The following is a 24987-nucleotide window of genomic DNA, read 5'->3' as shown; positions in this document are numbered from 1 at the left end:
TTCCTTATTATACATTAAATAGTGCTCCCCAAAACTTGCAGGGTACTTTGGACACTTCTGGAATTTACAGGAAAATGCTGGTTATTTCCCGATAACTTCGGGTTTCTTTAATTTCAAGATTACTTTCTCACAACTTACAGGTCATCTTTCTGGAATAAGGAGGCTATGTTCTGCTCACATGTTCCCCTAAACTTAGATGTACTGTTTCTGTAACTCGTGGTCCTTTCCCAGAACTTACTGGCTACTTGCCTGGAACACTAAACTAACCGTCCTTGAAAATGTATGTTTACCTTTCCAGAAACTACAGATTCCTTGGACAGAATGTACTGAGTACTAATACAGTTGGTTACAGCTGATGGCAGTATGAACTTAAAGGTTTTTTTCACTGGAGCTTACTAGCTACTTTTAGGGACTGAAATGGTGACTTGTAACTTGTAACTAGGAACGTTCCTGGTGCTTACCAGCAAGTTCCAGGAAAGATTGGGCGTTATTCAGGAAAATTTCTGATGGTGATCGGTAAGTTCTAAGAGGTAACCTTTAAGTTTTAGAAAGTACAGGCTGTTTTTATGTAGGGCTACCTAAGACTCCTGAAGCCTGGTAAATATCACAAAATGCTGCACAGAAACAAAACCTAAGAACATACAATATGAAGTTAATCAAGAACAACTAAAACAATGTTTATAAAAGGCTAAGATGAATTATTAGCAGTAGAAGATAATTTCAACACAACGTATAGGTTCATCTTTAAAATGGAGAAGGTTCCAGAATCACATATCTGAACTGGTTTCTGTAGCAGAAGAGCAGGATAACTTGAAGATCCAGGGATCCACAGGTTGTTACGCCCTCTTCAGGCAACAGTCTGCATCAGTCTGACTGTGGGAATCAGCTGCACCTTTAAAGGCTCAGAAATAATCCAGGCTGGTATGTTGAGCTCTGCAGGTAATGTTTAATTAAACCTATATACTCTCAGTAAAGTAACCAGTCTGCATGTTGTTTATGAAATGGGGGCTCGTCCGGGGTATGTTGAACTTGCTTTGGACACAGAACTGGACCCTTACTATGTTGTCCCACCTCCGGCTCGGTTTCTAAGTCACTTGTAGATTGTGTTTTTTTCTATGGGAGCATAGACTTCTGGACTGGGGATAAGGACTAAGATTATTAATGCAGGATGGAGTCTGATGATAAAAGGCTTTATATAAGATTTTAAATGTAATTATGAACTTTACAAAGAGATGATCTCTTTTTCAGATCCAGCTAACAAAACAAAACATTCCCTTTATTTTTTATTGAACATTTTAAAACCCTTCCCTTGCATTCAACATCATCTAACAGAATATATTTCATCTCAAATATTAACATAGAGCTGAAGCAGGTTCATGTAACACTAAGAAGCCATAAAAAGGGGTCCAACAAGAAGAACCCGAGTGCAGTTACGTTCCCACAGGATACACAGCAGCATCCACACACACATGTACACATGCTGTCTGCCTCATCCAGTGGCAGAATAAACTGTTTGACACAGGCAGAATATTTACAGGAGCTTCATGGAGAAGCAGAAGTTGGTTTCCAGAACTGCAGAACAGCACCTGCAGGTCGGCAGATCCTCCAAACACTCGACTAATGTGTCCTGCAGGGAGGACGCAGCCAGGACAACCTGGTTCCAATCTGACACCAATATTTAATAAAAGGAGCATATCTCCAGGACATCCTGCTGTGTCACACAGCTCCACTATCTACATGTTGGTTAAACTGTCTCAGTGTGTTCAGATGCAGTTCCACTGTCTTCTTGTTAAAGGTCTCTGTGTGTTCAGGAGAACATGCAGATCAAGAATCCAGCACCAGGAGGTTTACATTCCCACTGAGGGCTACAGCAGCTGGATCTCCCACTGCTGACTTGGACTCTCATCGTTCTCCGGCATCACCACCAAATGTTCCTTATCGTAGTTTTGGCCACCTGAAGAAAACAAGGATGACAGTGTGCTAAAGAGGAGGTGGAACATATTACAGTAGAACATCTACAAGCTTACAGAAGAACAACCTGGAACAGGATGGAAACATCTCAATAAAAACAGCAGGAACTCTTATAATTTCATGTCAGGCAGCACGAAGCAAAAACATTTCATCACATTAACTTCCTTTTGTCTGATCATTTCCATCCAAACCTGCAGGTCTTTTCAGGCTGTAGCACAATCCAGAAAAACATGGAGCAGCTAAGGTTTTCCAGTTGTCCACAATGTATAAAAAAACATTGTTTTTAGTCAGCTCAATGATCCTTTAACTGTCAAACTGAAGATTCTCTGAAAGTCTCTGATCTTCAGACATTTAGGCCCTAATGACACTGCTGTGGGACCACCTGAGGATCACAGCCACCCATCTCAAATATTTAATAACTTATATTTTTCACCTCGTTTCAAAGAGTTAGTGCTGAAATGTTGGGATTTAAGTTAATGTTAATATTTTGTAAATGATGTATTTAATGGCATTGCTATTTGTGATTTGATGCATATATATTCAGCCATGATGTGGCTTCGAGGGACCCCAACATGCGACATAACTCCCCTTTCATGTCAATGCCATTTCATTCCTTCAGTATGCTGGTTTTTTGAGGCAGGAATAACTTGGATTTCTCAACAGACTCGGACATGGACCATGGCGAGACGGATTATTCAACACTTTTAGAGAGTGGAATCACTACTTTTTGAAAGTTAAAACTTTAGTTAAACCGTAAATTATGATGATGCTTTATTGGATAAAGTGATTTTGAACTAAAATATTATTTTAAATATTTTTGGTAGAATATTTTAGCTGTTCTGATCATTTTTATATATAAAAGTGTTGGTAAGGTTAGACGAGATGTAATTATGTTACCATCCGGTACAGCATGTGCGTGCTGATGATTAGCTGCTCTTGTCGACCCGATATGGACTTCAGTGAGGCAGAGGTTTAGTCATCAGAGGGGCTGTCTGACTACTGGTTCCTCAAGACTGAGAGGAGAAAATGTTGTTGGTGCTCATCAGTTCTGTCTGCTGTATTCCTACCATCCTGGAGAATAGACGGGTTTCTCTTCTGGATTTCGTCTAAACATCCCTCTGAAAACCGATAGCTGCATCAGCCCAAGCCCGGCTCACAGCCGCAGGGCTGCTACGAAGAGAGACAACACTGTGGCTGGCCATGTGTGGAGCGAACCTACTGAAGCAACATTCTGCCAGCCCGTCCACAGCCTTGAGAAGGAGATGGTGGATTGATACTAGAGCAAGCTTGCTTGTGTGTCACCTCTGGATGAGAGAGACTGAAGCTTCTGCCACCTAAGGTGGGACTGAGGTTGAAGACCATGGATTACCGGATGGACCCGGCACCTCTTCCCCATCCTTCAAGATCTACATAGATAATATAAAAAGATGAGGAGACTTTCCCAAACAGGGATCAGAGAAAGATCTGAAAGGGTCTCAGACTCTTAGAGCATGAGTCGGTACCTGAAGGTTATTCATTATTTTGTTTATTATGTTTAAATTTCTACTCTGACTTAAGCAGAAGCTGCAGGGAAGTTTGTTCTTAGAGCCTAGGAGATGTGTGCTCCTCTCTGACAGAGATTGGTGCCATTGTTAACTCTCTCGTTAACAATAATTAATCATTCAAAAGCAAAGGAAAAAAAATCCTGTTTCACGGACAGTTTTGTTTAGCTCTGACTGTTTCGATCATCATATTATAGTGATTATTAATTGAGGAAATCCACGCTGACACAGACAGACTCAAAGATAAGTGCAGAGGGACAGACTTCTGTAAGAAAGTACAATAAATAACCTAAATTATTATTGGTCAAATATATAATGAACAATAATAAAGAAAGGTTGTCTCATCATATCGGATCCATAGATCTGTCTGATTCCCGACTCTTCCCGTCTCACCTTTAACATCCAGCACCATTCCAGGAAACGTCAGGCTGCTGATGAGGCCTTTCATCTTCACCGACCAGGTTTGGATCGACTGGTGGGACTCGTTCCACAGAACCACCTTAGCTGCTGGCTCCACACTACCCATGACATGCAGACACATATTGGTAGACAGCTGCAGCAAGGGCAGAAGGAGATGAATTAAAGTTTAAACTTAAATCCGTCCTAAAGTTAAGACAACTCTAAGGATCAGATCTAGCAAACTGGATCTCTTTACTGCATAAAACTGAGATAAAATAAATAAAACGTAAACAGGCGTAAATGGATATGCCTGCATGTAGGTACATGAGTACGTGTCCATGCATGCATGCCTGTATGGATTAAAATAAGGGAGGCTGGACAGATCTTTAGGATGGACAGATCTTTTAATTCTAATTCTATGGAAATATACTATTAGAAAGGTTTGTTGGCCCAAAATCTAATTGGAAAGAAAAATACTAAATATGTTTAATGGATGCTGAAGCCAGGATATTAAATTTAACCAAAGCAGTTCCTTTTAACTCTGTAGATGTTCCTGATGTTGCATCAGATCTTTGTTTTCCATCCCGCAGCATCATCACCTTGTTTTTAATCAGTCCATCCTGGTAGAACCAGATGTCGCTCTGCGGCTCCACCTTCGCTTTCACCACCACCCGACTGAACCTTTCCCCCACTCCCTGCACTGACAGGAAGTGGCCGCTCTCATTGTTCTTCACACGGAAAACGTACCGCTTCTGCAGGAGGATGGGATAGTTTAAAGCAGCCGTCAGTGTTCAGCTTTGGAGGTTTTATAATAAAGTTAACTCATGAAAAACACAGATGTTTCAGATTTATCAAAGAAGTGCTTTAAAATATAAAACATTTTCAAAGGGGAGGAAACAGAAGAAATTAAACCCTCTGCAGCCAGAGAGCGTTTGAAGCCAGCTGATCACTACATTCTTGCTGCCTCGTGTGATGTCATTAAATCAAGTACACACAACGTGGAAGTAGAACAGTTTAAGAGTGCTTTAAAAAATGTGTCAGCTGGGTTTTATCATCTTTAAACATCCTCCACTCACAGGAAAAACTCACCTGTCATAATTAGAAAAAGGAATGGTTAACAAACCTGTCTGATGGGGTACATGGAGCCAATCCTTTGCAGGGAGCTGAACTTGGGCCAGTTGGTGATTTCTATTGGCTCCAGGAGGAACTGGCGCCCCCTGTAGTTGCTATGTTCACATACCACCCAGCTACACAACACAGAGAGACCCAGTTAACGTTACCCGACTGACAGCCACTCTGACACACACTGTGACACACTGACCTGCCACTGTTGACCCGGACAGACAGGATGTGGTTGTTGAAGCCATCCCGGACCAAACTGATGACCTCTGACTCGGTGGTGATCTCTCTGCCCTCTAGACCCTCGAGCCCAAACAAAGAGATGGACGGAACCGACAGCGTCTGCACACACAGATGAACGTTAGCCTTGACACCTCGACAGAGCATTCCGTTTCATCATGAGAGATTCCTCACCATCGGCACCAGCTTGATGGAGAGGACCGAGCAGCTGGAGGGGCAGCCCATACTGGTTAAACTGGGATAGTCTTCCTCAGTTAAAACATACATATTCCCAGAGAACTGTTTGTTCTCACAGAGGACCCAACTGGAAGACAGAGAGAGACCTTAATGCTCACCATCAGCATCATCCTTCTCCTCCTCATCACCATCATTACAGTAGCAAAGCACCAAAACAATGAAAGCACCTCCAATGTGACCTTTAACCTTCAGTTCCCTTTTAAAAAGGGACCTTTAGTCAGGTGTCTCCTTGTTGTTTGAAGCTTCATTTCCTGCTTATTCTTTAATCAATGATATTTAGATTTTTTCTGTTTTCTAAATCCGTATCAAGGAGATAATGTTTGATCAATGATGTTAATTCTGGGTTTTATTTTTTCAGTTTTTCCATTTTGAACAGTTGAATTTTGGGTTAATTGTCAAATTATTGATCCAGAGAAATAAGCAGAGCTGACTGTGCCTGTGGAAGGAGAGTATTCACTCTTTAGAGTGATTGTGAAACTTCATTTAGTAAAATGTAATTTTAGCTTTGCTACATTATCCTCTTCATCTGTTTCACCTTCACTAATCTGAACTTCACATGACATTTTCATTATGTTCCTTTTAACTGTGGTCTTCCTCATCACTCCCCCTCCACTGGATCCTCGGAGGTTGCTCACCTTCCTCTCACCACTTGACACGACATGACCATAAATTTATCTGACAGTGTCCCCTGGCTGTGGTGAAAGACGAGACATTCACCCTGGAAGTCTGGTTCAGAGTACAGGATGATCTGGCGGAGAGGAAAACCAACACAAGGCTGTTAGATCGGTTTTAAACCAGCAAAAAGGAACGAATCTTCGAAATGTGAGGAATAAGAGTGAAAAAGCAGAAAGTTCAGAGCAGCAAAAAACTAGACCAGATTTAAAAATGAACATATGTAGATTCTTAGAGAAATGTTTTACCTTTTTTCTGATTTAAATGAAGATTTCATATTTTAACTAAAGAAGTTGGTCTGATTGCCAAGCAATCTAAGTCCACAGTGGGATGTAGGTGATTTAAGTAAGTTCTGATTTAATAGAGAGGAATCAGAACCTAATGTTAGCTTCTAAAATACTTTAAATCTAATGTCAAGCTTCCAAAAACATCAGATTTCATGCTGTCCTCATTTTTTAAACGAAGATGAAGCTTGGTGCCAGGCTTCTTAAAACAAGCCCACATCACCAGCCCTCCACCACCATGCTTTAAAGTTGGTGTGAAGTGTCTCTCCTGATCTGCTGTGCTTGGGTTTCTCCAAACCTGGTGCTGTCCTTGAAGACCACCACTTCTGTCTCACCTTTAACATCTCGCACCATCCAAGAGGACATCAAAAGATGATGAGGCCTTTCATAGGTCTCATCTGTCCAAAGGACATTGTCCCAGACGTCTTGTCCTTCATTGAGATGCAGCTTTTTTGTTTCTGTTCACCTGATATTGGACTGAAATCATTTTATAACCTTTAAAGCTCTGATCTGTTTTTATATTTCCTGATTTGCAAAAACGTGAAAGACGATTTTCTTTATAAAATCGCTGCAACTGTTGGACTTTAGAGTAAAACAAGTCATGCTGACATGAAAACAACCTTCAGGCTGAATCACACTTTCATTTATTTAATAGATGCTGGTGCATTTAACCATCAGCATAAATGCATCTCTTCTTATAATCGAATGTTCGAAGTGTCTTTAAATAAATTTAACCAAAAGTAGAAGCAGATCATCTGTCTGATCTGAAAACTCTGCAGAGTTCATGTTTTAACACCAAACAATCCATGAAATGGAGATAAAACCGTCCCAAACACACAACACATACAGGTCCTGATTCAAAGATGAATGTTTTCCAAAACTCACCTTGTCTTTGGTGCTGGAGGCATCTGCTGGGGCCTGAAACACAATAGCGTATGAGTGAAACCAGCTGAGCTCTCATTGAGATGGTTTTCTGAACATCTGACAGGTCCTCACCGGTAAGATGGGCTGGACCGAGCAGACCCGGGTGTCCAGAGAGCCCCAGTCAGCACAGTTATTGTAGAAGCCTTTCTCCAGGATGTACTGGTTCCCTGAGAAGTCCACATGAGAGTAGGCGATCCAGCTGGAAGGGAGAGTCAGAGTGTGAGATGATTGCTGGGACACACTGGAAGTCACCGACTGAAGATGTAGAAGAACCTACAGTCCACTGAGGACGTAGATGGAGCGAGTGGAGGTCTTATGCTGAAACAGCTCCACGTCAGGGATGGCCTCAGTCACATCGAATGGTTTCTCCTCCGTTACACCATCCTCTTCCTCAGGCTGCTCGAACATCGTCATCATTGGGTCTGTCAGGTCCTGGAAACAGGACAGGAAACGGATTCAGTGGTCTGAGTAAGCCCTTCATGTTGGTTCGACTTTAATCAAGTCTTCTCTGAACAGCTCCTCAGCAGTTTATCATCTAGAACTCATGATGTCCACATGATGTTTAAATGACCACAGCCTTTAGGTTGATCATTTGTTAACAGAAGGAGTTCTCCTAAAACCATCTCCAACCAATTAAACTAAGTTTAGATGGTTGTGAAGGTGGTCCAGCAGCATGTTCTGGTCAGGATGGAGAATTCTCCACCTCACATGTAAGCTACATCTCTATTACAAAACTTTCCCAACACGAAGCCCAACAAAACAGGGACCTACCGCACAGATGATCCGGACAGAGCGCAGCTCCAAGTCGCAGCCCCCCCACACCCTCCAGTCATGGTACTCCCCCTCCTCCAGTAGGTACTGATGTCCACGGAAGCCCTCCTTCTCATATCCCACCCAGCTGGAGCAGCAGAGGCAGACAGAGATGTTCAGACTGGTCTGGTCAGTTATTAACACATTCAATCAGAGCTGCACTCACATTCCTCCCAGGACCTTTAGCGAGCCAAGACTGCCCAAGAAGACAGTTTGCTGGCGGTCGGTCCGGCTGAGGAAGTCCCTCATGTTGGAGGTGATGGTCCTAGATTTCCCAGTGAAGTATGGCTTCTCATAGATCACCATCTGAGGACAAATAGGAACAATCAGGATGCTGGTTTGTTGGTAATCTGCAAGATAAAATTAGACACTGATGCAGGGTCTCACCTTCGGTTCCCTCATGTTCTCCACCCGAGGTTCTCCCTGTCACAGAACCAAATTCAGCTTATAACAGACAGGAAACAAAAACCCAGGCTTCATCACTTAAAGATTTCTGAATCAGGAATACTCACCATTTTGAGCGGATGCACAGACGCCACGTGGGGGTTTTCCACCCCCCACTCCGTGGGATTGGAGTAGCCCCCCACCTCCAGGATACGTGGGACACCCTGGAAGAAGGGCTGAGCAAACACGAGCCATCTGAGGAGCAGAAAAACATAATGCGAGTAAAAAATAGTCCTGGAGCCACCTCTGCGGATAGAAATGCATCTTTTCAAAGATCACTCACAGCCCAGCATTCACGATAATGGAATTGGCTTTGATGGGAAACCCAAAGATCCTGGCGTCCTCTGAGGTGTCCCTGAAAATGACCTTCTTCCCCTCTGCCTTCTCTTCTGGGAAGAGACAGATTTCTGGAACACTGTAGTCCTGAGGAACGACACAGAGAACAACTAACAGATATGAGAGACAATATGGAAGTAACCACCGGCGTCAAGTCAGAAGCTCTAAAAAGACAGTCCTGTTTCTGTAGATTAACGGTTTCAAGCAATCTGAGGAACCGTGGTTATGGAGCCGAAGGTCAGAAACCAAGGTTCCAGTGGAACCTGACAGATGAAGACTGTTTTTCAACAGTGAGCTTCTCAAAGAAGTCAATATGACAGAAAAAGCAGAGGAACAAAGAAGTGACTGGACAGTCTTCATGATTTCATAATTGTTCCTCAGCTGGACCTGAGACAAAGATGTACCGTTACTGAAACACTGTCACCTTTATCTAGTTCTGGAAGTCTTACACCCAGAGAAAGTTATGCAACAAACTGAATCAGCAGAAAAAACTCCAGTGGGAGCTTCTCCAGACTGTTTTTATCAGGTCACATTTCCTTTAAAAGGTCCATGTTGAAGAAACTGAATAGGGCCACTAGGTGGTGCTACTGAGAGCACAGTGGAGCCTAAACAGGAATAGGTAAAGAATAAATTATTTCTCCTCCAAAGAGACTCAGATAAACTCAGAGCCTGAATCAGGTTTGATGTTCTGCTCCCAGACCAACTGTGGAGTTATCAGGATAAACTGCCGCTCAGGATGATGACAGGAGGATAAACGGGAATAAAATCACATGATGATGATCATTAATCATAATTCTGTCTGAGATCACTAAAGGAAACCGAGGAATCATCTCCTCACATTCTGTTCTGGTGATGAACACATCCCTGTTGCAGGTATAAAAAGGGAATTTGTGAAGCTCCCAGGAAGATATTCCAGGGACCTGCTCAGCTTAACACCCTCTACATACACACCCCACAACTGGGGGGGGGGGGGCTCTAAGCGCTCCTGGCCCACAGCATCATCCCTCTGTGTGGAAACAGTTTTAGGAAAAGTGAAGCCATCTCACTCTGACTGCTCTGCGCACTGATCCGATGATGAACTTCCGAGTCTGCTCCTCTGTCATTTCACCGTTCTGCTCCTTCTCCTTCTGATGATCCTCCTTTTGTCCGTTTTGCAGCTGCTCCTCGGGTGGTCTGAAGGGACAGGTGAGCTCCACGTCTCCCTCATCTAGGGCGATTTTCTCCCCTTTAAAGTTAGGCTTCTCATAAAGAACCCACCTGAAGGATACCAGGAAGAGGAGATAGTTAGAAAATCCTGTTTGGAGGAGATTTTACACCTGAACAGTCCTGACTGAAGGTTAAAACAGGAGTAACTTAACGTTCTTTAAAAAGTTCCTGGAAACCTGATTTATGTGGCTGTTGATGATGGACTGGTGTTTGAGGTCAAAGGTTAATGTGTCAGTGTCTTTATTCCTCCATCACTGGCCCTCCCCAGGATGAGTAAAGGATCTGACAGCTGTGAGCTGATGGAGTAAAATGAAGCGTTACAGGTCAGATAAGCTCCATCACTCTGCAGTTGGACCAAACATTCCCCACATGAAGCACGCTGCAGCTGCAGGTGTGGTTCTACACCTCCACAGCTCATCTGCTGCCTGAGTGACAGGAAAATCCTCCACCCACCCCCAACTCCACAGAGGCTGGGTGTGGTGCTTTATGTTTGCATGTGACAAAGTTTCAGAAAGTCTCGGTGGAATGAGGAAGAGATGCTGCTTAGCTAACTGGTGAGGTTTAATTATAGGAGATCATCTTTACAACATGCTGAAGGACAATAAACCATTTTAAGGCTCTTTAAAGCCATCTTAACTCTTCCAGATTCTCAGCAAGCTGTCAGAACCACTTTGAAATTCTGTTCTTGGACTTGATACCCGATCTGGTTTTGAGAGATATCAGAGAACAAAACGACTGTTCAATTATTAATGTTGCCTGCAATTTTTTCTAAGTTTGAATGTAGGAACCAGAGTTTGTGTCAAACAAACTGGAGTTTTATTGATCCAGTTCAGATCTGGCACCAAAAGGTGTTCTGGGTGATCCAATCACACATGTGGGAAACTGAAGAGAGTAACCATCCATACCCAACTCTACTGAGCCTGGACTGAAATTAATTTAATAAATGTTGTCTTAAACGCATTGATGTCCTCAAGACAATTTGATGCAGGTTGGCTGGAGCCTGGCTCCTTAGGTGTTAGAGGCAGATAAATCTGGTAGCTGTCTCCATAGCAGTGGAAGGAGATGCCATGTTTTCAAAGAATAGGCCTCAGAGGGAGAAAAAAAGAAGAGGACCAAGTACTGAACCCTGATGAACACCGCTTGAAAGAGGGGCTGAGGTGGACAGCGCATTTTCAACACTGAACGTTCTGTCGCTCAGGTGAGAAGGAAGTGCTGGACCTTTAAGCCGAACAGTGTTACAAACCAGAAGAAGGATGTGGTCCACAGTTTCATTTGAAAGGAGTGGAAGTTTGGATTTCACTCTGAAGTTTAAACAGACTGAGGGGTCCAGGCCCTGTTTTGTACCAATGGGTTTACAGCTGCATGTTTAAAAACATCATGGACCTCACTGGAAGTAACACCGCTATTAAACTGAGGTTGGAGTTGAAGGAAGAACCTCTTTAAAGAGAAATGCAGGCAGCAAGGAAACCTCAATATTTCATTGATTCATCTTTAAAAAATGTAAATGAAACTGGCTCAAACTGGTTTAAGACAGCCGAGCAGGGGACAAAGTGGACGGGTCATGGTGACGTGAACTCAACCAGCAGCTACATGCTCCAGCAGGTCTGACATTTAATAACAGAAACCAGAACAGGTCCTGGCTCTGAGAGGGCTGTGATTTTCTGCTGAAGGTGATTTGGTTTAACCAGTTCTTCTGAAGAAGAGCAACCATTAAACAGTTATTAAGAAACCACAACACACACATCCCCAGAAAGCCTTTTATAAGAACATTATGTGGAAGTACGAGAGATTTATGATGAATGTGGAATAGATTGGAATGTTTATCTTGAATCATATTAAAGTTCCGAAGAAAAAACATTTATTGATTTCTATCTGGAGATTTTCTGGAGTCAGAAGCTGCAAAGCGGCCATGTTATCATCACCGTTAATTTAATAATTTGATATAACTGCCTTTGATTTACTTTATTTCACTTTTACGGACAGGGCCAAATATTACTGTAATAATTTGTGTCATAAGCTAAGACCAAAGAGACTAAAAAAACCATCCAGAGGTTCACATCTGGCTGATAAACCTCATCTGATCAAACATCTGCAACCTGAGCAAACCCATCCAGAAAACCAGAGAACTAACGAGGAGCTCAGATCTTTACTATCTGACAGATGGAGAAGAATCAACTGATCTGCTAGTGGTGCAGTAGTGCTCTGGTCTCCTACACTGACGTCTGATTGCTCGGTGGAATGGATAACCAGGTCCGAGGCAGCTCCGTTTGAGCTGCCTGGCTGTTAATTGGACCACTATGTCACAGAACCTGTGTGCAGCAGCTCACCCTCCTCTGACCACCCTAATGGAGATGGTCTCCTGCAGCTCCCAGGTTGTGGCATCAATGATGTCACCGTGGATCTCCATCCTCTGACCGCACATTCCCGGCCGATCAAAGATATACATCTATTCAGAGAAGAAGAGGTTATTCAGAGGGAGAATCCTTCAGTCATGATGTTTCAGAGATGGTTCTGCTATGCTGGCTCTCAGAGTTGACTTCAGCAGCTTTAGAGGTGGAGCAACCTCCACCTTAAAAATGTTTAGACTTCAGCGTCACTTTGACAGATTTTTACTCTGAAGCATCACAAACAGCAAACCTCTAACAGCGGCGTGCTGGTTCTCATGCTGCACAAAAACAAGAACTACTATCATTCTGAGATCTGTCAGTGCTGTGAAAAAGTATTTACACCCTTATATTGTCACATTTAATCGTTTCAGGTCAAACAAATTTTAGTATCAGAAAAAGATGATAATTTGATCTTGATAAATCTATCCAAACCAAACCAACCTAATGTGAAGAGTATTTACCCCCTAATCCTAATAACAGGTAGTTTCTCCAGAGTCACTAGAGGAGTCTGGACCCAGTGTACCTTGCAGAATTGATTTAATGCAGACACATTGGGGGGTTTTCTAGCATTCATTTCAGTCAGATTTAAATATAAACTTTGACTAGGTCGCTTCAGAACCTTCAGACAGTAATTGCTGGTGTTCTCTGGATCATTGTCCTGCTGCAGAACCCCAGTGAGCTTTAGCTAAGGGTCACAAACTGATCGTTGGACATTCCCCTTCAGGAGTTTCCTGGGAAGCAGAATTCATGGTTCCATACAGCCAGTATTCCAGATTCTGAAGCTGGAAAGCAGCCCAGACCATGACACTACCAACACGTTGACTGCGGATGTAATGTTCAGCAGCAGTGTTTCTGGTCTTAGACGTAGGCCAATTTTGCCCAGTCTCTCTTTCTTATTTGTTGATTCATGACCTCTGACCTTAACAGAGGCAGTGAGGCCTGCAGGGCTTTAGATGCTGTTCTAGGTTTTTCTCTGACCTCCAGGATGAGTTGTTGATGAGCTCTTGGAGAAAGTTTCGTAGGCTAGCCTCTCCTGGGAACGTTCTCCACTGTTCCATGTGGGATAATGGTTCTAACTGTTCTCCTCTGGAGACCCAAAGCCTTAGAAACAGCTTTGTAACCCTTTCCAGACTGATAAATGTCAGTGACCTTGTTTCTCATGTGTTTTTGAATTTCTTTAGATCAGAGATTGATGATCTTCAAGCCTACTTCATGTTGTCATACAGGTTCATTTTAACTAATTTATTGATTATTTAGGTAGTAATTGTAAGGCCCGGGTTTGGCTAGTAAACTAAACTAAAAAAAGTAGGAAATCTCAGTTGATCATAATGAAACAAGGGGGGCAAGTACATTTTTAAAAAGGTTCAGGTTGGTTTGCATAGATTGTTTCCCTTAATAAATGAAATCATCATTTTAAAACTGATATTTGTCTTTACTCTGGTTAGTAAATGAGACAAAAATCAAGAAAATAAAAATACTATTTTCTTCTATTGCTTCTATTGAGAATGGATACAAGGAAGTCTGACAGGAACCCTGTTAGGAACTCTGATGGAAGCCCCTCCTGCTTCCTCAGCTCAGACAGGTTCAGAGCTCTCTAGCCCTGCAGCGTGGAGGAGAAGCTGAAGTTCAGCTCCACCGCTTGGATTCTGCCTCTTTCAGTAAAAAGACGAGCGCCGTGGAGCAGTAGCAGCCGCAGGGGAGAGAATGGACGGGTCATGGTGCCGGTGAACTCAACCTGCAGCTACATGCTCCAGCAGGTCTGATAATAATTTAATAACCGAAACCAGAACAGGTCCTGGCTGTGAGAGAACTGTGGTTTTCTGCTGAAGGTGATTTAACCAGTTCTTCTGAAGAAGAGCAACCATCAAACAGTTATTAAGAAACCACAATACAGTCAACCCCCCCCACCCGCAGGCAACTTTAATGAGAACAATATGTGGAAGTATCTGAGAATTACGACTAATCTGGAATGTTTGTCTTGAATTAAATTAAAAGTCTGAAGCAAAAACATTAGATGATTTTTATCTGGAGACTTTCTGGAGTCAATTGCTGCAAAGCAGCCATGTTATCTTCACCGTTAGTCATTATTTGAGTTTATTTCAGTTTTACGGTGTCATAAATTAAGACTAAACAGACTAATAAACCATCCAGAGGTTCACATCTGCCTGATAAACTTTATCTGATAAAACATCTGCAATTGAAGAAACACGTTCAGAAAACCAGGTAACTAACGAGGAGTTCCCCTCGTTATTGTCTGACAGATGGAGAAGAATCAACTGATCTGCAAGTGGTTTCAGAACAACATCTTCAAATTTACAGTCCATGTTCCCATCATCATGTTCATGCATGTCAGATTAAACCAGGGATTTATTTCAACTATTCCTCCTCCAGTGTCCAGGGAGCGAAATGATTATTCAACACAGAACTACAAAGAGTCTTAAGATCAAGAAGTCTTAATCTATCATGGATTTCCTCTGATCCACACAGGCTCAGATATATTCATACATTTAGATTGATCAGTAACTGATGCTGAAGGTTCTGTTCAACCTGCTGAGAACAAGGCCTGCTACATTCTGTTTAGTGACTGGGCTGGCCCAGACTCAGAACTATGAGAAAGTCCAAAGAACTCAGTAAAGATCTACTCAAGCTGGGAAAGTGTAAAATAAATAAATAGAAGGACCCATTTGTATGGCGGTGCCGATTACGGCTTACAAGCATGATACTTCCAACCCATATTCAGAACTGATGAAGTTATTCAGATGAAAGGTGAAACATTTTAAGGAAACAAGGGAAGGAGTCCAGTTGCAGTTGTTCTGGATCTCACACTCTCACCAGCATATCTTTACAGATCTTTAGAGGACCAGAGTTGGACAAGCTTTAATAGTTCTGTTCTGCAGCCTGACTCCATTGGTTGATCTACAGGATATGAAGGTTTCTCATCTAAACTCACACATGCTGCAGAGATCCAGCTGAATAAAGCCAGATGTTGTAAAGTGGACTCAGCTTCTACACGAGACACGTTAGTCTTTTCTTGCAAAAAGTCTAAATGGGACAGAATGTCTTTCTGCTTCTGACTTTCTTCTTGTGAACAATCTTCCACAGTTTTAACATTTTATGATTCTTTAGGATTGAAAAATGAGCAGCAGGAACCAGTTTTAAACTCTGGCTCTGTTCTTAGGGTGTGACGTTATTTGGACCAACTGTAGTTTTCCTGGTTTTTGGTGAAACTCACCTTTCCTGGACGAGGGTTGAGCTTCCCATGATCCTTCTCTTTAGTCAACTGCAGACACACAGAAAAAAACGCTTTTATGAACAAACATCATCAGTACAGCTACCAGACGATCCAAACTTGTGACCCGGTCTCACAGGTTCTGTTGGAATCAGAGAGGAGATGTGATGAACATTATATCATCCTGTGGCTTTTTAAAATCAGGAAGAAGATCTGTAGCCCTGGAACGTTTCAGGATTCCTGAGGCTCAGCAGGAGGAACAGGTGGGTTTCTGGGTCAGATTTGTTCAGGTTAGAGTCTCAGGTATCATCTGACCTCAGCTGTGCAGGAAAAAGGCAACTGATAGGATCATGTTTCTGACAACAGATCCTGTTTCAACTCTCGCTTCTCTGACTTCATTTATGGTGTTCTGCAGATACGCAGCCACCTTGACACGGAGAGGCTAAAGATGTTTTCAGCTGCTGGGTCACAGAATAAATGTAAACTCTGCATCCTGCAGCTTTTGTTGCCTCCTTCTTACATGAAAACATGGTCTGCAGGTTGTTTTCTGCTAGCAGGTCCAGAAAGCCAGCGTCACACACGTCTGACTCATTCATTAAAACACTCTGAGCCCTCAGAGGCGCCTCTGGGTTCATGCTCTACATGTTTCTAAGCATTAATAAAACATAGCGTGCTTGTTGTTGTTTGTAGGAAGGGAATGGTGCTGGTTAGGGTTGGTCAGGAGAGCCCCAAGCCATCCACCAGAATCAACACTGCTGATGCTTTTTGGTAGACAAACCTGATCCTAGCTGCTGGCTGACAGGCATTCAGGAGTTGCCATCACATTCCTATATCTCAGCATCATCAGAGCTTAAACAACACATAGGTCAGTGTTCCTCCCTGGAGCCAGAAAATGTGCTGTTTCAGCAGAATCTCACATCCACAAAGAGACAGATGAACATGTGATGAAGAGCAGCAGAGAGAGGTCCTGGAGGAAAGCAAATTATCTTTCCGTCACCTCGTCTTCCACCTCATCAAACAAACGAGAGGATGAATGTGAAGGATAGGTGCGGCTGCGTCTCTGCAGGAACAGACAGATAGCTGCGATGGGTGTAGACAGCTCTGACAATATTTACCTAAAAGTGAAGCATGGACTTTCTGCAGGATTTTAGAACAGCTGCTTTACATTCTGATAAATGCAGTCTGCCAGGACTCTGCCAGCTTCATTTCTACACAGAGAAAATGTCAGCTTCAGCTTTTTTGAATTTAGGTCTTTATTTCATTCCAAATCCAACAGGTAAAAAGAAAAATCCTCCCAGTTCATCCAGATGATTTCTGCAGGAACTGTTCTCACTTTCTTTTTTTTAAGCTTCCCAGTAAAAGGTCTGAAACATCTACTCTTCTTCTACGAAAACTAGAACACTGATTGCACAAACTGAACCATAGTTTAAGCTCTGCAATCTAACAATGAGTTTCACAACTGAGCGACAATAAAGGTTATCCCTTTTCTAATCTATTCTCTTATCAAGACTCCAGACTCCTGCAGCGGATCAGACCAACTGGTCACTGTAGGCCTGACAACAGGTGTGTCTCACATAACTGTTCCTCTGCAGGTTTGCTCTAATGTTTCCCTGCAGAGGAACAAACACCTGGAATAGCCTCGGAGTCAGATTTTTCACCTCAGAGGTGAGATTTTTAAAGGATCACACAAACCTAAAGCCTTTTTACGTAATACATGTTTTTATTCTATTGTTGATGCAGTTGAAAGAATGATTTAATGGTAAATTATAAAACAAGTTATTCTTTGTCTGTGAGCAGATCTCTCTCTGACATCTTTAATAATCTTGTTGGCCAGCTGCAGATCATGATGCATTCACTGAACCTCAGAAGCAGGACGTTTAGGATTTATAAAGCTGATGCATCATGGTTACTACAGGGTTCTAGTCTGTAATGTTTTCATACAACTCATAAACAGCTTGTCCCTCAAAGATGGAGCATGTTTGAGGTGTGACTGCAAACCAGAAAACAGTTTCAGAGTCTGGTTGCTTCTGTCAACGGCTTTGTTCTGGTCTGTTTTCTGAGGTCAGGTTCTGGGTCAGGGTGATGAGATCCAAGGTTCTGGGTCAGGCTGCCAGAAACCTTCTCTAGCTGCAGACCCAGCTGCATCAGTTCTTTAGATTGCATGCTTCACATCTCCTCCTCCAATCATCCATCAGGGGATAGGGTTAATGATCACTGACAGTGTTTCTGCACATGCTGCCTGCCGTGCACTTCTCACCTCTTCATTATTCTGCCAGATAAAATCATTTTGGATCAGATAAATCGCTCCTAGGCCCACAGATGGATGCACCAGAACGTGTGCAGACGTGTGAGCCACACGCAAACACTCCCTCTGCTGTCTAATTACATATGTGATGTTCAGAGGAAAGATGTTTGGATCAAGCTGCAGTTTTTCTGAAACCAGTTTTTATTTCTGTTCAACACAAGAGACGTTCTAAAACAGAAGCAGGAACAGAGTAAACCGATACTCACACTGCAGCATTTCTGACTATGCTGCAAACGGATTTTTACCTCACTGATCATAGATGTGAGGATGTGAAGAGTACAGAGACGTTTTATTCTGCAGCATGAAAGGATCCATCTCCAAATATTTACTAAAATCTAAAAAAATGGAACAGAATCCGGTCTTCTGTGGGCAGACTCATCCTGGGGGCTTCATCCGCTTCTAACCCGTGGCCTTTCATGGGGGGGGGACACACACACACACACACTCTGTAACATGCACTCATGTTGCGGTACTCACATAGGCATCTGGGAAGGCTCGGTACTTCGACATCAGGCTAAAGTCTGGTTCATCTTGCTGGCTCTGGAACTGAGAAGCTGTGGGCAAACTGCTGAACTGGGGCCCTCCCTGCAGGCTACTGAACTGGGGCCCCCCCTGCAGGCTACTGAACTGGGGGCTTCCCTGCAGGCTACAGAACTGGGGCCCACCCTGCAGGCTACTGAACTGGGGCCCACCCTGCAGGCTACTGAACTGGGGCCCTCCCTGCAGGCTACTGAACTGGGGCCCTCCCTGCAGGCTACTGAACTGGGGGCTTCCCTGCAGGCTACTGAACCGGGGGCTTCCCTGCAGGCTACTGAACCGGGGGCTTCCCTGCAGGCTACTGAACTGGGGGCTTCCCTGCAGGCTACTGAACTGGGGTGTCTGCGACAACCCCTCACAGCTGAGGCTCCTCTGCAGGACCCCTGGCCCCTGGCTGAACAGGTGAGGCTCCGGGTTGGTGAGGGGCCTATGCAGGTTGATGGAGCCGGTGGGGCTGAGCAGGCTGGTGGGGATGTTGGTGGTGGGGGAGCCGAGGCTCAGGGAGGCAGGACAGCTGGTCCTAAAAAAGCTGGAGTCCCCGCTTCCATTCATGGAGCCCAATGAAGAGGAGTTCACGACGAAGGAGAGATGCTCCACACGGGACCCGGTTGTGTTCCCAAGGGGCCCCACTTTACCAGACTCCCTTACCGTCATACCTGACGATCCAGTCTCTGGCAGAGATCTGGTGTGGGAACAGAGCGGCTCGGTGTTCCCATTTTCCAGCTTCTGTTCCACAGATAAGGAGCGGTAATTTCCGAAGAGGATGCTGCCGTTGAGGCGGGAGCTGGTGGTGGGAGACTGAGGAGCTCCATTTCCGTTAGGCAGGTTCGAGATATGTTCCTGAGGAATAAAGAGGTCTGAGAGTTAGACCTCTGAGATCAGAGGAAACTGAGCTGCAGCTTCAGGTTAATAGAAACAATTAACATTTACTTCCATAAATTTTACTTCCCGCTAACATAGATTTCTACTTTGTTTTTAAAGTCTAGTGAGTTTTGCAGGAGGATTCCAGATCAGAGCTGATCAGGATTAAACACCAAGAAATGGTAAATGGTCGGCACTGGTATAGTGTTTTATCAAATCTGAGGACCCGAAATCTGTTTACACTAGAACCAGTCATTAATGCACACATTCCAAACTGGCAGTGGCAGTACTGACTGGGGCAGACTGACAGTAGTGAGGCTACCATACAATGGGTGCCACCAGGCCCTCTGGCCACCGTCAGCAGGCAAGGCGGGTGAAGTGTCTTGTCCAAGGACACAACGACTGAGACAAACGGAGTGGGGGTTCGAAAGGCAACCTACCGGTTACAGGACGAACCCCTACCACCGTCATCCCCAACAAAGATGAATTCAGTGACACTCCAGAGCAGGACAAGGACATCCTGACTTTTCCAGATTGATCCTGCGACACTGTTGGAGCTCAAGCTGCAGCTGCTGTCTGTGAAGTTCTGAACATTTCTGAATATGAACCCTCAGTGTTTAACTGTGGCTGTCAAACTCAAACCTCAGATTGATTTGAATCTAAAATATCTCAATGAGCCGTGACTAAATAAACTGAGTGTTTCATGCTCAGTCTGAAGTCTGTAGAGTGTGGGGTACCTGACTTTTCTTCATCAGCTCCAGCAGGGAGCAGTTGTCTCTGGAGGTGTTCTTCTTCAGGCCCAGGCCAGCCAGTAGGGTGTAGGGTTGGTTCTGGGGCTCCTCTGTCTTCAGTGGGGGGCGGATGAGGGAGGGGGTCGGGTCAGAGATGATGGGGCTCAACATGTCCTCCTTGATGGGGGGCAGGGGGGAGACCAAGACAGGAGGAGCTGCTCGTAAGCTTGTGCTCCTGGGCCTCTGAGAGGGCTCCATGCTCTTCAGGGTGTCCACCAGGATGTCCATTTCATTGAAGGCGGAGTCCATGCCCGGGGAGGATGGGGGAGAGAGGGAAGGTGCAGGATCAGAGACAAGATCCACCAGGGTGGCCCTGAAAACTCCGGTGAAGCAGGAGTCGTCGTCGGTGCTGCAGGAGGACACAGTGAGCTGCTCCAGCTCCCACTTAGATTTTCTCCACTCTGTCTCTCCTTTCAGCCGTTCCTCCCCCTCACTAGCAGGAGCAGCTGGCTGCTCCTCCTCCTCCAGCAGGCTCCGCCTCCACTCCCCCACTTCAACAGGGCTTAGATACACAGAGCTGTCAGTCAGGCTGCTGGGAGCAGATGAGGAGGAGCTAATGTGTGTGTAAGGTGCATCCTCAGGCAGAGCAGAGGAGGTGTCGGAGGAGTCCAGGAGGAAGGACCTGCTGGACTTATACTGAGTTACACCATGAAAACAGTTCTTAAACCTATATTCTGGTTCAGGATCCGTTTGCTCGGATATGCTGCTGGTTTCAGTACCAACCAGAGACACTTTGTGGAAACAGGGTTTGGGTTCCTCCTCTTTGGGAGGAGATGAGTTCTTTAGGGTCAGTTTGGTGCTCAGGCTGCTGAAGCTTGAACTCATCCTGTCGTCAGGTTCTGGTTCTGGCTCTGCTCCTGAATACTGGAAGCTGAAGGAACACAGAGAGACAGGAAGTGGTGAAGCAGCGGTCATATGATCAGACTGGGTCAGGGTGTGGTCATAAAAACTAGCCAGGAACCGCTGTGTGTATTTCTGCAGGTCCAGAATTATCCTTCCACATTCAGAACCATTTCTATCATCAAATGCACCAGGTGCAGCCGGGAAGACTGGTTAGATAAGCAAAACTCAGTCAGCTGACATAACCAGCTCAAAGCAAACATGACCTCCCACAGAGTAGTCATGGTCCAGTCCCTAAACAGAACAGGAGCAGAATCTGAGCTAAGAGCATCCATGAATGTGTTTGTGGGAGGTTCTGTCCATTTCTGATTTATTTCTTTGTTTTCCTTCACCTTCAGTCATGTAGCAGGAGCACACTTGCTCATGTTCTTTGAGTGTGGCCCAAATGTGGTATGAGGATTATATTTCAGTCCTTAAACTCCATTTGGATCAGTATTTTTCCTGTTCTTTCCTACAGAACCACCTCTGTAAAGACATGGACCATATGAATATCCAGTTCTTTTACAGAAAGCTGTCCTTCATGGTCCATTGGCTCCTGAAAATCGCATAACCTCCTGTTTCATAACCTCCTTTAGCACTGAAGTTCTTGAGAAGGTTGTGAGATAATCAACATGAAGAGCCCAGCCTACTGGGTCATCTTTCCTCAGACTGTTCCTGGGCTGATCTGAAGTCAGCTGAGCAGATGTCAGACTGATCCATCACTGAGCTTCAGCTTCAGAGTTCCTGAACACACCGACAGCTTCATTGCAACTAAAACAACATCCTGAGAATCACATTTGAACCTGACAGAAGACAGCCTGGTCAGGAGGAACCAGATCACTGAATCATCAGTCACAATTCTGAGCTTCAAGTCACGGTCAGCTTCCTGCAGCTCTGATGATTCAGCATCAGTCAGCAGATTATACTCCCTGATCAGAACGTCCCTCCTGTTAACACCCTGGGTAGTGAGAACCTGCTGAAGGTAGCATCAGCCTTAAGTACCGCTAGAGATGCAGCAATGCAGAACCCTGCAGGGATCTGACAAGGTTTCCAGCTCATTTGAGCAGCTACAACAAACTCTGAAATGAAACAATCAAATCTGAAGAGCCTTCTTCTTTACTCTTTGGTTTCCCAGTCATGGTAAAAACCAGCTCTCCTCTCACTGCTTCCAGAGGATTTCAGGCAAGAGATGATTTTGAGATGTTACCTGAACAGCATCAGATTGAGCACCTTATAGATGCATGAATTTGACATTTTGCTGCTCTGGCCCTACAGCGGTGCAGTAACACAACATCAAGGTGAAAAGACATCAGCAGTGACCTTGATGGGTAGGAACTGTTGATGCCCATCACTCTGGGTCTGAAGGTCATCTCCAAACTATCTGAAGTCTATCATTCTACAGATAGAAAGATTATTCCCAAATGGAAAACATCTGACAGCTGCCAATCTTCCCAGGAATGGACATCTCGGCAGATTCAGTACAAGATAGTAAGCTCAGAGAAAAGACCACAAAAAACAAGAGCTCCATATTAGACTCTGCAAGTCTCAGTTAGCAGGTTAAAGGTCACGACAGGACAGTTACAAAAACACTGAACCAGTATGGCTACTTGGAAGGTTGAAGGAGAAAGCCTCTTCTCTCTAAAAACAAGATGGCAGCAAAGACTGGTGGAACCTTTAGAGAAATTAAATGAAACCTCAATGAACTGAAGCAAAGTGGGAAGAAGAATGGACCATTATTCCTCCACAACGATGTGATATACTGGCAGCTGAAGAAGGTTCTACATACTGCTGGATAAGGAGGAGGACTGGTTGATCTGGTTTCTGCACTGGTAACCATGTAATAATGACTTGAACTGGAGGATACTGGAGGGAACCTGATGATGTTCTGTTTTCAGTGCAGCTACTGTTAGAACCGGTCACAGAGAGCTGGAACAGAACTTTAGGCTGAGGGTTTTCAGCTGAGCTTGGTGTACTGGGCGCTGTGGCTGACCCCACAGTGATTCTGATGTAAAACTGCTGAATATTTACCAAAATAACAGCTCAGCAGACTAAAAACTTGTTGATGACCTGAAACAGACGCAGTTCTCTGAACAGTATGACTGCAGACATTTTACCATAAAAACACCAACAGCTCATTCTGTATGTGGACAGTGAGAGTCAACATCTCTGAGAAGGTGGAAAACCTCCCACAGTCCACTCTGAAATATCACACGGAGGTGATTCTCAGGGTTTATCTCTTAAACTCATGATGAACAACCTCTGTCTAGTTCAAACTGCCTCATTCATGGTGATTTTCAACATGCTCCACTTTGTCTGAAGCCTTCAGTGAAACATGGAAAGAAGATAGAGGATGGAGGTTGGCGACGATCTCCCTGACTGCTGCCCAGTTGATTTCAGACCAGAAATCTTCAGGTGCAGCTTCGTCAGTGATGTTGGAGATGTTGCAATAAAATGTGAAGAGGGTTTAAATATAGCGTGGTTGCATCAGTCGCTTCAATGTTCATCTATGACTCTTTTGCTGAGGAGGAATGTGACACAGGTGTGGCTCTCTGAATAACTTCTTCTCACCCAAACAGCTAAAGGTCAAAAGTGTTGTTTTAGGAGCAACGGGCCATGACAGGATTGTACAAAAGAATAAGAGTCAGAAAACATACAGCACAGGAAGGAAAACTGGAATGCTTAACAGTCTTCTCTCAGCTTCATTGAACATGAAGGCAGAACCAGAACACAGGTTCTGATCTACACAAAAAATGCCAAAAGGAGAACCACCCCCTGAGTTTGTAAACAGGCTTCAGGGCTGTGCTGCAGCTCAACACTAAATGTTGCCATCTGGTGGCTTTAAAACTAACTACACTCAGAGAAGGTTCAGCTCCTCCTCCTCTGAAGCTTTCACAGTATTACAGTCAGTGGGGGTTCTGGTGAGGAACCCAATAAATTCAGCACCACCCCCATTACCCCTCCTACTAGACAACTCATAGCCAAAATGTCTTAGATGCATATTACCATTTATGCATGAATAACAACAACAATAATTATTGTTGAAGGTCTATCTCACACCCCACACTGAAAGGGAAATTCTAACTTATCAAATCAGCTGATTTTTGGTATAGTGGTACTGAGAGACAGGAGCAATTGTTAGGGTGCTTTAAATCCTAAACAGTTTTAAGATTTTGGTTTTTTAATCATACCTAAAGTTAAGGTTCTGCCATAGCAACGTACCCATTTCACCCCCAGGTTATTAGTGCTGACACCTCACCCACCTACACACACACACACACACACACATACACAACCTTGAGGCACCACTGGGCTACACATCAAACTGATCAAGCTGATCACCTGAAGACAGATGTTGCTGTCTGTAAATATTGATTCTCTGAACAAAAAGTCTCCAAAAACTCTAAGATGCTTAATGAAAACAGGTTGTAAAAGGTTGCCTCATTTTTTAGTGTTAAACATGTTATATGGTTAAGGTGTGGGAACCAGCTCAGCATTCCTGCCAGCAGTTGCCTGGAACATCATTCCTTTAGGAAGTAGTCATTTAAATGTTAAAGTGCAGCTGTGAATGCAAATGAGCTATAGGTTTCTGCATGTGTGAGCATATTACAAAAACAGATACAGCTGCAGTCTCCTGCAAGAAGACGCAGTTTCAGCCAGAACCACCGTTTCTCCTGCATGAAGCCTCCATGGTTGATGTTCCCATTCTTAGCAGCTTCATTTGATTTGTTGACGTTTATCCATTCCTGCTCCTCATCCTGCAACATGGTCCAAAAGACAGTTGGGATGGAGCTGATTTAGAGCCAGCTGGAAATTAA

At 44.1% G+C, this 24987-nt stretch overlaps 1 protein-coding gene across 1 annotated transcript in view; it reads right to left on the bottom strand.

The window, feature by feature from the left end:
- Positions 1-1174: 1174 nt before the first annotated feature.
- The window catches only part of LOC124878703 (beta/gamma crystallin domain-containing protein 1-like), a 40300-nt gene continuing 16487 nt past the window's right edge, over positions 1175-24987 (bottom strand). The window contains exons 6-25 of the mRNA XM_047382797.1: positions 20240-21164; positions 18582-19481; positions 15803-15850; positions 12511-12629; positions 10024-10234; positions 8925-9064; positions 8710-8836; positions 8585-8620; positions 8364-8503; positions 8159-8285; positions 7665-7819; positions 7460-7586; positions 7349-7381; positions 6143-6255; positions 5445-5574; positions 5233-5372; positions 5035-5158; positions 4511-4663; positions 3906-4065; positions 1175-1954 (exon numbers count right to left, since the gene is read on the bottom strand). Of these exons, the coding sequence (XP_047238753.1) occupies positions 1866-1954; positions 3906-4065; positions 4511-4663; positions 5035-5158; positions 5233-5372; positions 5445-5574; positions 6143-6255; positions 7349-7381; positions 7460-7586; positions 7665-7819; positions 8159-8285; positions 8364-8503; positions 8585-8620; positions 8710-8836; positions 8925-9064; positions 10024-10234; positions 12511-12629; positions 15803-15850; positions 18582-19481; positions 20240-21164 (3997 nt within the window). The 3' untranslated portion in view covers positions 1175-1865. The remainder of the gene's footprint in view (positions 1955-3905; positions 4066-4510; positions 4664-5034; positions 5159-5232; positions 5373-5444; positions 5575-6142; positions 6256-7348; positions 7382-7459; positions 7587-7664; positions 7820-8158; positions 8286-8363; positions 8504-8584; positions 8621-8709; positions 8837-8924; positions 9065-10023; positions 10235-12510; positions 12630-15802; positions 15851-18581; positions 19482-20239; positions 21165-24987) is intronic.

This window comes from Girardinichthys multiradiatus, chromosome 13, assembly GCF_021462225.1.
Source record: "Girardinichthys multiradiatus isolate DD_20200921_A chromosome 13, DD_fGirMul_XY1, whole genome shotgun sequence".
NCBI classification, from domain to species: Eukaryota; Metazoa; Chordata; class Actinopteri; order Cyprinodontiformes; family Goodeidae; genus Girardinichthys; species Girardinichthys multiradiatus.
Note: the sequence above shows the minus strand (reverse complement) of the source record. Positions and strands in the feature narration are given on the sequence as shown.